The 15,046-nt window shown below is 37.6% G+C and overlaps 1 protein-coding gene across 1 annotated transcript in view; it reads right to left on the minus strand.

Moving 5' to 3' along the window:
* LOC119425084 (ras-specific guanine nucleotide-releasing factor 2) overlaps positions 1 to 15,046 on the minus strand; it is a gene marked incomplete in the record, with an annotated part of 54,382 nt that overhangs the window by 24,729 nt on the left and 14,607 nt on the right. Inside the window, 8 exon segments of the mRNA XM_037692607.1 lie at positions 2,153 to 2,316; positions 2,404 to 2,522; positions 4,274 to 4,383; positions 4,869 to 5,062; positions 6,653 to 6,732; positions 11,857 to 12,110; positions 14,095 to 14,187; positions 14,491 to 14,638. Coding sequence (XP_037548535.1) covers positions 2,153 to 2,316; positions 2,404 to 2,522; positions 4,274 to 4,383; positions 4,869 to 5,062; positions 6,653 to 6,732; positions 11,857 to 12,110; positions 14,095 to 14,187; positions 14,491 to 14,638 — 1,162 coding nt within the window.

Here is a 15,046-nt window from a genome sequence, read left to right on the forward strand (position 1 = left end):
AATCAGAGGAAGAACTGCTGGTACCAACTTCCTGTTTGAAAAAAAAACATCCCTTTGGTTTTGTCGGCGTTTAAGGACAAGTTTGAGGCGGAACAAATCAGACTGGATGATCTTGAATGTAGATTTCAAAAGCTGGAAAGCCTTAGCAACAGTTTTAGCTCGACAATAAACAACAGTTTCATCAGCATAGAAACATATAGATGCATCAGGGATGTTTTTACCTACATTACGTATGTAGATTGTAAAGAGGATGAGTCCTAAGACTGAGCCTTGTGGTACACCATTGTTGACTGTTAAATAACTGGAGAAAGTACCATTATGTTGAACACATTGCCTCTGGTCTGAGAGATAGTTAGAGAACCAGCCAATGGTGTGATCTGAGAAACCGATTTCTGAGAGTTTATGACACAAGATGTTCTGATCCACAGTGTCAAAAGCTTTAGACAGGTCTAAGAAAAGTGCAGCACAATAATCCTTAGCATCCAGTGCTTCAACAACGTCATTAAGAACCTTCAGTGAAGCAGTGGTTGTGCTGTGTTGTTTCTTGAAACCAGATTGATGTGGAGGTAAGATGTTAAATGAGTCCAGGTAATTTTTGATTTGAGAGTTTATCAGTTTTTCTAGAACCTTGGCTAAAATGCAGAGTTTAGAGATTGGTCGATAGTTGTTCAGTGAGGTGGGGTCTCCTCCCTTCAGCAAAGGAAGAACAAAGGCTGTTTTCCAAGCGTCTGGGATGGAGTTTTGTCGTATGGAGAGATTGAAGATGTGGGTCACAGGGACTGTGATGATATGAGCAGCCAGCCTTAAGAAATAAGGTGGAAGTTCATCAGAATATTTAACCCTTATGAATATAGAATATTTAAGCAGATATCACTTCACACTCAGAGGTTACCAAACAGAACCTAAAGGGTTTATTTTGTGGAATAAATACTGAAAGATCCCTTGCACCATCAGCTCAGTGGCAGAGAGGTCAAGCAGGGGTCCGACCCTAAACTTCTACAAAAAGAGAACAACCTTAGATCTAAAATAGAAATTAATGACCTATTTTTGTATTATACAAGTGAAAATAAAATACTGCAGAGATGGTCTACAAAACACAACATCACTTATTGATTCAGAAATGCCTTCCTGAACTTGATTCCTCTCTAATACAGATGTTGTTCCAGCAGTTTTAAGGAGTATCTCTGTCCTTCATCTGTTAAGACCTAGAGTTCACTGTGAAAAAACCTTTTCTTTTTCTTTCTACCACTTTTGTACTTGCTCTATTCTGTAGTGGACAGTCATACTTAGATTGTACACCAGGACGACTGTGATCTGAGAGTAAATTGTTCACACCTGCAGTGTTGGACGGTTGTGTTTACACCAGGACACCATTAACACTATTTGCTTCATACACATAATATAGTGGACTCTCGCCAGAAGCCAACTGGTGATGGACACCAGCGCCAGGATGAATCCAGGATGACAAAGGGAGTAAAGCAATTGGATAAATGAATGCTTTGTAAAAATAAATCAAAGAGCAAGTGCAAATGATGAGCAAAAAATGGAACAAAAACAGGTGCTGCATTGTCTTAGTAAATTAAAGCTAAAGTCTTAATCAGTGTATAACACCAACTAAACAAGAGTACCACATACAGCACGTTATACCTCATCAGCAAACTATTATACAGTAATACAGCAATCTATAGCAATGGCCCAGACAAGTGAAGAACTTGTATTAAAACACTTTGTTTAGTGGTGATGGATTTGTGTAAGTTTCATTAATTTTTTTGTTCATGGGTGGGACAAGAGAAAGTTTATGGACGTATGGACATACAAACAGCGATTATAATACATCCCACCTTCAAAGGCTTATATGGAAAGACATTAAGTGACTCAGATCACCCTTCATTCTCTGATTCACTAAACTATTTTTTAATTATGTCTTTTTCTTGGGAATGTGTAATATTTTGTGTTTTGTTGCAAACTGACATATTAACTAACTTATCCTTAAGAGAATTGAACTGAACTGAAAATGCCATTAATATTAATAATATGTTGTTTTTTCCTGCTGCTACATCAACCATCCTAATCTGCAAAACTTGCTGGCTCCATCCAAACAGATAAACTGTCAAGATGAAGTCTACACAATCTGTGGACAGGTGAAGCTTACCTTCAGCAGGTGAAGCTTCCCTCCAGATGTTCGTGTACAGATGAGGAAGTGTTTGGTGAAGAGAAAACACTGCCTTTCTCCTTCTTTCCTCAGCGAGAGGGAGCCCAGGCGTACTTTACTGAGCATGCCCCGCTCGCTGCTGGACGGGAGCTGGATGAGAGAGCCTGCTTATGGAGAGGAAGAGGACTAACATGGTGGAAGAGTGGAGGAAATGTGATTTGGCTGTAAAACCTGGACAGGCAGCAGCTGACCTTGTCTGACAAACGTCTGGCTCGTGTCTAACAGGATGTCGCAGCCTTCAACAATCATCCGTTCAATGGCCAGGTTCTTCCTGATGTTTTCTGTGTCGCTCACCTCGTCGTGCATCATCCTGAAAGCACAGAGATGAAATGGCCTCCGTTGTGTTTCCTGGTTTTTATAAACCTGGAACGTTTGTCTAAATTGAGTGATGTAAATACATTAAGCAGCTCCATTCATTCATAGGTGTTTCACTTTTATCCAATGGATTTGCAGGATTTGAGACATTTTTATAAGTAAATATCAAAAATAAAAGGAACTGTTTGCATTGTTAGAGCTGTTTCATACTGTTATTCATATAAACTATATTTATGTGCAGTATCAATGGCAAAATCAAATTGATTTAATATGTTTTTCTTTGCTTTGCTGCTGTTTGAGTCAGACCATTAAAACCATCCTGCTTTCAACAGAACCAGGTCGAACCGGTCCAAAGTCCTGCTCCAAATCTACCTGATCTACATCTTCAGCGTTGTTCCTCCAACATGAAAGTTTTTAAAGCTCATCACAACACTTGTTCATCCATGTTCTGTTTGGCCCTGTCCTTTGTGCTGCTGTCGTATAAATATTTAACACTACAGCAGACAGAAGTTTAAATTGTAGGTAAATTTATCTGCTAAGAGACTAAAATAGGATTTGATTCATTTATTCTCAGCAGTCAGGACTGAAACATTCTTTACAGTAGTTTTAGTTTTTAGCTCATTCCCAGGTAAGAACATTAGCATGATTTTTTTTTTACATAGATTTTACATATTTTAGTTTTTTCTTTTGTATATTCTGTGATGCAATGCAAACTAAGGTATAGAAAGTATAAAATGGCATTTATCAACATTGCCTGATTAAAATAAAATAAAGTTTATTTTTAATCTTTTGTTGTGTTGCTGAGGCTCAGGTAATGATGAGTTATTTTCTGAGTAAACATGCAAACTATCTTGTTGAATGTGGGATTGAGCTTTTTGTTTCTATACAGCATATTGTTGTATGATTTATGTAATAGTTTAAAAATACTAAAAATGCAGAGTAAAACTTTGGGTATTTGCATTGAAACTACAGTTATTATTATTCATGTAGCAACATTATTGTATTTTATTAAAACTACTATTTCAAATAGCTGGGAAGTTGTGTTATATGTAAAAAAAATTAATACAGTGACTTGCAAATCTCATAAACCCATATTTTATTCAAAATAGAGCATAGCAAACACAAATGATTAAATAAGAAATTTTTCATTTCAAGTAAAAAATAAGGTCATTTTGAATTTTTTTGACAGGTGCAGCAAAAGGCTGTAAAAGTAAGTGGTAGGAATAAGAAACATCTGGAGAAGCATTTTGAGACAAAATAGGTTAATATGCAACAAGTGAGTAAGAAGAGTGAGTTTAAAATACCATTTTAGAGAGGCTGAATCTCTCACAAGTAAAAATAGAAAGAGTAACGGTCTGCAAAAAAACTGCATCTAAGAATATTGCAACAATTTCAGAATGTGTTCCTCACTGGAAAAAATTGGTAAGATTTTGAACATGTCATGTATGGTTAAAGACAGTGTAAAGACAAAGCTTAAAGTCAATAATGTTAGGTCTATCATACAAAGAAGAAGCCGTATGTGAACACATCCAGAAATACTGCCAGCTACTTTAAGCCAAAGTTCATAAAAAACACCTAATTTTTAGTTCATAAAAGCAGGCTTTTTAATTGAAACATTTAGTGTTTACAGTGTTCACTTATGAATAATATGGGTTTATAAAATTTGGGTTGCATTTTAAAATTTGGTCACCTCTGTCTGCCTTCCACAGTCCCTCGTTCATGAGGCCGTAACATGTCCACACTTACTTTGACAACTCCTCCAGCTTGGATTTGGCGAACTCCATGCTCTTACGCTCCACATGCTCATGAGGTGTATGTGCTAGTAGCTCGTGGAGCGTAATGATGTATCGAGGAATCTAAAAACAATACCAATAGCATTTAGACACAAACATGCACAATTAAAACTAAAAACTTTCAAAAGAAATTTTGAATGACAAACACTGCCTGAAACTTGAACATCAGCTTTCTTCTACGAAGCCCAGCGCTAATTAGGAACTAACATGAATAATAATCCAAGCGGACAAAATGCAGATGTTTAGCTGTATAAATTGTACGAGAAGTGCAAAGAACCAACATTAAAAAAAGTTTAAATTGCTGCCAGTGGCTCATTCAGACCACCCTTCTAACCACACACCTGTGTCTTACATCACATCTCATTCGGGGTTGTAGCTGCATTGATACCCTTCAGAATTATACCAGACTTTTTTGAGTTTGAAAGTAAAATAAAAAGCAAAAACCTCCCAAATAATTCAGCCATAAGTTGTCACAAACTCCACTAAGTGCATAAAAATAGAACTAATATGTGTTTCATTTGTTTATTGGTTTTTACAGTTTGGGGTACCTGGAACATTGGGTACGTCAGGAACGTTTCCAGCATGCGGCCCTCGCAGGCAGCGTTGGATTCGTACTGTTTCAGCAGCTTGTCAAAGTCTCTGTTCTGCTTACAGTTAGCCAACACCTGCAGGCTGTACTGGTGGTTCCTCACAAACTCCTGGTAGATGTTCAGCATCGGCAGCAAAATGTCAAACAGGTCCGCTGCAAGGGAAGCACACACAAACAGCTCGACCATAACCACAGAGTACAGTATACAGCACATTATACACCTGTCAACAAACTATTATACAGAAATACAGCAATCTATAGCTCTGGCCCGGACAAGCAAAGACCTTGTTTTACTTTGACCTTGACTTGTAATCTTGATCTTGAAGCTGGGCCAATGAAAAGTATGTGACACTCTGTCTAATGATGATGCATATGTGTATCATGAATATGTGTAGCGGTGGAACAAATTTGTATCAAGTTTTGTTAAATTATCTTGAGCAGATCAGGTTATGGCCCAGACAAAGAAATACCTTGTTTAAACTTTAACCTAGATTTATGACCTTGATCTTGGAGCTGGCAAGACAAAAAGTGTACATGACACTCCTTCTAGCAAAGATGCATGTGTGCATAAAGTTTAGTTAAATTATCTTGATTGGAGGTCAAATCTTGGTTGAATTTCTGGGTGGATGTTCTCTCCGTGCATGCTTGCATTTTTGCTGGTTCTGGTTTCCTCCCACAGACTAAAAACGTGCATATTAGGCTGACTGGTAACCCTGAACTGTCTCTAGGTGTGAGTGAGAGAGTGTGTATACGTGGCACTGTGATGGACTGGTGACCAGCCTCTCGCGAAGTGACTGCTAGTTAGGTACCAGTGACCCAGAAAAGATGAAGCAAATAAAAATGATGGTTGGATGGATGGATGGATGAAAGGATGGATGAATGGATGGTTGGATAGATGGATGGATGGATGGATGATGAAAGGATGGATGGATGGTTAGTTGGATGGTTGATAGATGAATGGTTGGATGGATAGATGGATGGTTAGATGGATGGGTGGTTGGATGGATGTCAGATAGATGGGTGGTCAGATGGATGGATGGATAGATGGATGGTCAAATGGATGGATGGTCTGATGGATGGATGGATAGATAGATGGATAGATGGATGGATATATGATAGATAGATGGATGGATGGATGGATGGATGGATATATGATAGATAGATAGATGGATGGATGGATGGATATATGATAGATAGATAGATGGATGGATGGATGGATGGATGGATGATGGGTCTGAAGTTATGGCCAAGAGAAAGTTTAGTTGAACCAATCAGTTTCATGTCAGTATCCAACATGAGTCCACTCATGAAAGTTGTCTGAACGTGAACATGTACATGAACAACACGTGAGCTTTCAAATGCCTCGTTTTGTAGTGAAGCTATGGAAATATAGATCTGACGATTTTCCATGTATGAGTTGATCATAACTTTTTATTATCTCTGAAATAAAAAAAAATAAAAAAACACTTTAATGTTCATTATTTCTCTCAAAAATGACTTGACAGTTAAAATACAATTTATAATAATACTGTTTCAACATGTATTTGGGATTCACTTTTAAAACATGACCAAAACGAAAAAGCTGCAGATTACTTTTTATTTTGTACCTCAGCTCTTTATGGAGGCAGCTGTTGCTTAAAAAGTTGTCAGTTCAACCTCTTGTGTTTTACATTCAATGACCTGATTGTAGTAAATGATCTAATATACGATCACTGCATTTATAACGAACTCTGCAACACTCACCCAGAACTAATGTTGGCCAGCTGGCGATCCGAGCCTTTAGCCCTTGATGGAAGATCTCATGAAGAAACATGATGGTCTCACTGAGGGCGGAGAACTGGTTTTAGTTTATTTGAAAAGGTTTAGTGAGAAAACACAGAGGTGTGTCACTTTAATAAAAAATGATTTACCTACACTAATGAAATGCTTGTATCAAACTATTGAAAGTATTTCACAGTCCTCACCAACAGAGGTAAAAGATAATAGTTAAATATAACTATTTGTAAAATGACATGAAGCTATATTAAACAGCTTAGAATTAAAAAAATAAACAGAAACATAATCTAAATTTTCTCACTTGGATGCATCAGGTCTCTACATTATCTACAGTGTATCTATTGAAATGTACTGTTAGAATAAAGGGTATAGGTTTACAATAATAATCACCCTTAATTAATGCATAATAAGCAGTTATTAATGATTTATAAAGTGTTTATATAAGAATTAATAACATATCTATTAACTATTTATTAGCCATCTATAAGGGGAGCCTTATTGTAAAGTGGTACAGAGTAAGGATTTACAATGGGTTGCCAAAGTACGCCTCCCCCCTCTCAATATGTTTTGTTGCCTTACAATCTAAAATTTAAATGCAATAATACAGATTTAAAAGTCAAATTGGGGAATGATCTTGTTTTAAGTAATTCAATAAAATATTTAAATACAAAGTCAATATTTAGTAAAACCATCTTCAAAACAATCAAAACAACAAGTCTCTTCTGGTTTGTCTCCATGAGCTTGGTACAGCTTGTCACTACCATGTATTTCCACTATTCAGGAGAAAAAAATGCTTCAGTTCCTTAAAAGTTGGATGAGGGCTGTTTCTCACTAAACCCCTGGAGTGTTGCTTTATTATGTGATTGACCTACTGGGAGGTGACCCTCTGTCCCAGTCTTAAATTTCCAGTAGACTCAAACTCACGTCCCTCAAGAATCTCTATACTTTGCACCATCCGTTCAGGTCTGACCAGTTTTCCAGTTACTGTAGATGAAAAACAACCACATAACATGATGCTACCACTACCATGTTTCGTGATGGGGATGATGAGCTCAACAGAAAAAGATGTGTAAAGTTTGTGCAAGACATTGCATTATTTTTATGAGGAATAACAATGTTTGGACTCTCATCCAACCACAGCACCTTCTTACAGGTTTGAAGAGCCTCAAATATGCTTTGAGGCACATTCCATGAGGTTTTCCTTATTTTTATTCCTTTAAGCATGGACTTTTTCCTGACGATTCTTCCATGAAGTCCAGCTCTGTGCATCTTATAGTGGGCCTATGAACACTGTTCACCTCTATAGAAGAGCTGCCCAGCTCCACCAGGGTAAGCTTTGGTTTTATAGCTGCTTCTCTGATTACTGCCCTCCTTACCTGCTCCAGGAATTTTGATGGACGACCTTCTCTTGGCACGTTTGCTGTTGTGGCATAATATTGTAGTTTAGTAACCCTGGTGATCTATGGTGTGTTCAGGGTTTTGGGTCCCTGGAGCAATGTGGCTATCCTAACTGGGCCTTCCCCATAGCAGATAATAAACCCAAACAGGACTCCAGCCAACCATCAGGTGAAAAGGAGGAACTCAGACCCAGACCAGAGGTCATTCTGTATGTTGTGGGAGTTTTAGAGAAACTGACGTTTATTTTCTAAACATAACGTCCCAGTGGCTTTTAAATCCCAAAATACATTACGGCAAAGATTGTTCATCCCAAAGATCCAGTCCCCCAGCACAAACAAGAGTAATATTGTGTATGCTGTTCTACATCGGGGAAACTAAACAGCCACTGGCCAAAAGGATGGCCCAGTACAAAAGAGCAACATCATCAGGCCAGGACTCTGCGGTCTACACTCATCTCCAGACCAGCTATCACTCTTTCAGGGATGAAGATGTTCACATCCTGGATAGTGTTGGATTTCATATTTTTATACCTTTTTATATTTCCTATCAAGCATTCAAATGTCATGTTATACAAAGTGTGTGTGTCTTTCTTCCAGGGTTGCAGTATATTTATAGAAAATGTCTGCTAATTCTAACTAGTTGACCTTTAAATATAATCTCATATTAGCTAAGGATAATTTTACAAGTTCACATTTGATATATTACAAGCAATCAAATCATGCCAGATAGCAGACTGATTAACATAAATAAAGCTAGAACACATTTCTTTAATTTAGACAATATAGTTTGACTAAATAAAATCCCTCAGGATCTCTCTTAATAATAACCATTAACATTTAATCATTGTTGAATACAGGGTCGGTTTAGCTGAGAGGACACAGAGTTAATTGTCACAGTAAGCTACAACAGCAAAAGTATAAAAAGGATCAAGTAAGAACACGCAAACATGAGTTAGATAACAATTAATAGTTATTAATTATTCCTAGAAATAAACAACTTTAACTCAAATCATTTGGTATCACTAAGGTATAATCACGTTAAACAAACAGCTAAAACGAACAATTTCAGTGAGGCAAAACTTCTTATCTGAAATGTAGATATTAACGTCCTTGAGGGGGCGGGCTAGAGTCGTAACCCTAGCAACAGAAGCTAAACCAATCAGAAAGCTAGCCTTCTCAAACTGTGATAAAAGGCCGGAAATGACACACGCCCACCGAGCATTTCCGGGAGGCGCACACAGAGACGGTTCGTTCTTTAATGCTCCAAAATATATGCATATATTTTAATAATGTAATTGTTTGTCTCTGAATATCTGTAACCCATGTTTTGTCAAATAAATCTTTTATACCGAGGGCGACGTCTCAGCTGTTTTGAACACGACGTGGTAGCCAGCCACGACAATAGAGAGGAACGATGGTTTGAGAGAGGAGTAAAGGAGGCCATCTTTGTGAAAAGAAACCATCCATCATTAAACAGGGGTGGAGGCCTCCGGGTTCAACTGTCCCCCTCTTACAATGCTGTGATTGCTAGTATCACTCAGCCCCCTGTGAATAGTAAACAGCCATCAGGGCACTAACGATCAGTCGTTAGACTGATGGTCCTCCTTTTGCATGTGAACAATGAGTTTATACACATACTCACATTACATACATACATGGTTACACAATACATATATTCATTCATTCAACCTTTATTTAAACAGATTAATCCCACTGAGCCTCGGGGACTCATTTACAAGAGAGACCTGAGTGTACATGGGGAATATACATCTACATAACAGTATAAATTTTTATAATTTTACATTTTAAGGCTCTTTTAAAGCTCACCAAAAAAAAGCGCATACCGGTAATTTGAGATCATCATTCAATTAATTCCACAGTTTCACGCCGATAACTGAAATACATCTAGATTTTACTTTACTTTTCTCTTTAGCTTGTTCAAATATTAACAAACCTCATAAATTATATTTACTCTCTTAACTTAAATAATTTCTGAATTCCAGAAGGAAGACTTTTATTCAGTGCTTTATAAATTATTTCCAGTATTTTTATATAAACAATGTCATTAAATTTTAAAGTATTACTTTGAATAAAAAGTTTATTAGTTGATTCACAATATCCCACTTTATTAATAAGCCTAATTGCTTTTTTTTTGTAACTTTACTAATATGTCAATAGTTGCTTTATTTGCATTTCCCCATACTTCTGAGCAATATAACAAGTAGGGCATAACCAAGGAAGACTATATAATATGCAAGCCTTTTACATTTATTTAATGTTTTATTTTAAACAATATTCCAATAGTTTTTGCAATTTTATTTCTAATATATTCAGTATGAGGCTTCCAATTAAGTTTGTTGTCCAGAATGATAACTAAAATTTTTGTCTCATAAACTCAATTTCAACTCCATTTATATGTAACTTTACATTATTGTAAATCCGATTAACAGAAAACACCATATATTTAGTTTTTTTTTTTTTCATTTAAAGATAGCTTATTACAATCAAATCACTTTTTTAACTCAGCCAACTCTTTTTCTACTATTTGTAATAGTTCATCCATATTCTTTCCAGCTTGCTTGGTGGTAGCCTACTTAGAGGTATTACACTGGAGTTTTGGGATTATTATTGCTCACTTGTCAATCTTATTAACCAGTTATGTGGCTTCTGAAGGCAATGGTTGGGGCTTTAAAGCAATAGAGGGAAACACACAACTATTTTGTTGTAAATTTCTTAGAATAATTCAAAGTTTTTTTTCTTGTTGGCTCTTGGTGTGTGAGTGATGGGGTCTCGTAATCCTGAGGCTGTGGGTTTGAGCCCAGGTTGCTTCAGGAAGGCTGTCTGGTGTAAAACATTTAAAACATTAAAACTTTCTTTAATGAAAGTTCACTCGCTGCGGCCACCTCTACACAAACGAGCAACCTAATGAATAACAACAATTAAAGTTCTTTATCCGTCTAAATTAAAAGCTGAAAGGCAACAATTTCAAATTAAATGTAGGGAAGTGAGTGTTAGAGCAGCTGTATGATAGCTCATACAGTCCTTTTTAAAATCAAATAACCAGATGTTTTCTAACAGCAGGGAAGCACTGAAAATGTGCGCCAGAAATTATCCACTTCGGGGAAACTTCATGAAAATTAAAATCATGCGTCAGAAACCCCTTTTCCCACATCAGTACCAATTATTACCTTATTGATCGATAAACAAACTATGATAATAAAAAAAAAACAAAATATAAACATAGCATGCATCCATCCATCCATCCATCCATCCATCCATCCATCCATCCATCCATCCATCCATCCATCCATCCTTCCATCGCGGCCGGAGCTGCTAGCTCTCCAGCGTTCCTCCATCTGCACCATCTGAGTGAAGCGAGCACGTATGGGAGGACTCGCTGTTGCAGTTCTTAGAAATTTAAAGCGTCAGTCAAAAATTGTGTTGTGAATATGGGGGAAAAAACGTATATAAGTCGCTTCAGCGTATAAGTCGCAGGACCAACAAATCTATGCAAAAAAAACGGTGGCTTATACACCGGAAAATACTCTCAGGTCTGACTCCTGGCTCACTGCTTACTTTTTCCCAGTCTAACCCTTGCAGCCTGTGGAGAAGCTCCACAAGCCACTTGCAGTGAGACAGCAAGTTCTAATTCAAATGTGAAGATATGGAGACCAGTCAGGACAAGACACAACAACAAACAAGCTAGTTTACAGCCGTACATACAACCTTTCAAATGTTCACTGCAGATTATATAGGAGAGGATGGTGACTCCACCTGTTGAGAAAGATGCTGCTGACATCATCGTGGCTGATGGGAGGTTTCTTGGAGCTGGCAGCCATGCGGAGCGGCCTGAGGAAGCAGTTCACCAGGATGGAGAGCTGGTGGACATACTCCGTTTCTGCTTCCACCATGTTGAACACAATCTGGTTCCTCTTCCTCATGCTCTCAGCATGAGGAGAGCAGATGTAGTCCTGGACAATGATCTTCCACTTCCTCCGGCACAACCAGCCACGCAGGAAGCTTTGCACCTGTAATATCACAGAGCATTTTGTGTTTCACAGGTACAGTGGGCGGCAAATGTCCAGGTCATGTTTCCGTTTTGATGCTTTACTACCTAAAGTTTTTTTTTAATCCTAATTTGATTATGAGTAACAATGTTGCGAACGTGCTTCAGATTAAGGAAGTTAAATAAGAAGAAACTCATTTTAAGTAATTCTAAAAGGCACAAAACTAAAAAGTTATGTGTGCATATAGTCAGTTCATTCTGGAGATGCCTTTTGCAGTTCAACCTTAACTACAGTACAACCTTTTACAGTCGTGTTTTCAACTTTGCAGGCAAGGCACAACCATCCACTGAAATTTGTGACCATTTTTCATGATGAAGTTGCTCCTGCTCCTTCAAGTTGTGTAAAACAATCTTGAAATCTTTCCAGAGATTGTTAAAATGGATAAAGGTCCGGGCTTTGACTGGTCCATTACAGTACATTAAACTGTTTCTCCTTAAACCACCAAGTGTTACCTGAATTTTTGCTGTATAAGTCGCAGTTTTTTACATAAATTAGCATACCTGTGACTTATACAGCGAAGCAACAAATTTATGTTTTTGTCCCCATATTTATAAACCAATTTTTGGTTGAGATCTGGTGATTTCATTCATTCTGACATGGAATATTGAACACTACCATTTTCAGCCACTAGAGTGCCCTCGACTAATGTGTAAAGCCATTAATAGGTACAAGTGACTATTAATGAGACACTTGGCTTGCCATACCAAGCCATCTTCATCTTGCTCTGAACTCCTGGAGCAAATGTCACATCAGTTGCATTTCGCTACGCCGCTCAGGTGAAATGTAGCTGATGTGACCATTAAAATGCATTTATTAAGGAAAAGTTCAACTGAGACACACCTTTACTTTAATGTCGAGCAAACAAATAATTGTTTTAAAGTGTTAATCTTGTTAAATTCTTGGTAAAGTCCTCCCGTGCATGCTCCTGCGGCTGCCTTTTGGCAGCCAATCAATTTTTGGCACAACACCGGCCCCAACCACATGGTTGTCAACGGTGACGCATAATAGATGTGACGTATACGGTGAAGCAACATTTACGGTGGTAAGTATGGTACTTCAGGGGCGTGTATAGGATCATTATCCTGCTGGAAGCTGAACCCAGTCACTGTCAGTGAAAAACATCACACCATGATGCAGCCCCTACCATGCATCACTGTAGGGACGGTGTTCTCAGACTGATGAGAGGTGTTGGATTAGTCTCAGATATGGAGCTGACCATGATGGTTAAAAAAAATTCTTTATCAGTCTCATCTTACTACAGTACCTTTTTTCATGTTGGAGAAAGAAATTCCATTAGCTTTATTTATATCCTTAGTAATATATTTTTCAGGTCCATCAGGGTTGTCTTTGGCTTCTTGGTTTCTTAAGATTAATGTCCGCCATGCCTGGTCAATGTGTTTAGGTAGACAAACCACTCTTTGCAGTTTGCTGTGGTGCCATAATCTTTCCATTTTCTTGTACTGGATTTAATACTGCTCTGTGGATTGTTCAGGGTTTGGGATAGTTTCTTTGAACCCAACTTTGATCTGAACTTCACAACTTTCCCTCTGATCTGTGTAAAGAGTTCCTTGGTCTTCATGCTGTCTCTTGACTGGTCATAGCTCATACTACTTAGAGATGTGCCAGTGTTGATTTTGAGAGTATTCCAAGTAGGTGAACAGGATTATAATTTATTAATTATACAGTTTAAAATCAAAGGGGGTGAACATGTGCAAGCAAGGCCTTTTTGTTTTATGCTTAATAAAACTATCTATAAGAAGTGTTTCCCCCAATGGAATTCATTAACAAGGTATTATATGTAAATTATTACTTATAATCAGAAAAAAAATCCAATCAAATTCCATGATGTAAGGCAACAAAAACAAAGGTTATCAAGGGGTTTAAGTTTTGCCAACCACTGTACTCTGTGCATTATTTCCACACATACCATTGTGGGATAATTTACCTTTTTGATCTTTTTAATATCTGGGTCCTCCTCCTCCTCTTGGTTGTTCTGGTAAGGCAGCATCTTCTCCTTGGTTTTGTTCAGCATGACAATCTGCAACAACAAGAGTCTTCATGTGAACACACAAGCACTGAGGATGAAATAATCTTGAAACTGTTTTGAATATTCACAAATACTATTATCTAGTGCATGGCAGGAGCATAAAGGGTTTGGACCACTGGAGCTTTGTTGTGTTTTATTTCTACTGAAGTGTTTTCTTACCACACCAGAGGCGATTGCATGATTTGATGTAAATGTGTTCCATCTGAGTGCCTGTGCATGTGAATGTGTGTGCGACAGTTTGTGCATTTAAGTATACACAGTTGTGCACACAGATGTGAATGCACTCATGCATACCTCAGCTTTGAGCCTCTCAATCTCGGTGTCCTGGTCCTCCAGCTGAGTGCGAAGCTGATTGGCTGCGATCTTTTCTGTCTCCAAGATTTGGACCAGGTGGATGTATTTCTGCATCAAGATCTCCCGCTCCACGACAATATCAGAGTAACTAACAATGGAAAGAGAAAAGGAACTTAAATACATGTAAAACTTACTAATGTATTAAAAAGTTGCTTCTGTAACATTTGATACTAGTAAATGGATGGACACGGTATATCAGCACCTGTGCTTAAGGTAAACAAGTGGTTTGAGGTGCTGTTTTATTCCAAAACTACTTCTATATTTAAAATAGGAGAGACAGCCACAGAGAGAAAGTGATGAGAGAAATAGAGGTCGAGTGGTGAGATCAAGTCTGTGATGTAACCAGTGTGGCATTACAGTGCTAGTGTGACCTAAATGTGAACCGCTGCGAGTAGAAAGCCTCCACACATACACACATACATATATATACACACACGTATATATACAGTATATATATATATATATATATATATATATATATATATATATATATATA

Source organism: Nematolebias whitei, chromosome 18 (genome assembly GCF_014905685.2).
Source record: "Nematolebias whitei isolate Nwh7 chromosome 18, NemWhi1, whole genome shotgun sequence".
In the NCBI taxonomy this organism is placed as follows: domain Eukaryota; kingdom Metazoa; phylum Chordata; class Actinopteri; order Cyprinodontiformes; family Rivulidae; genus Nematolebias; species Nematolebias whitei.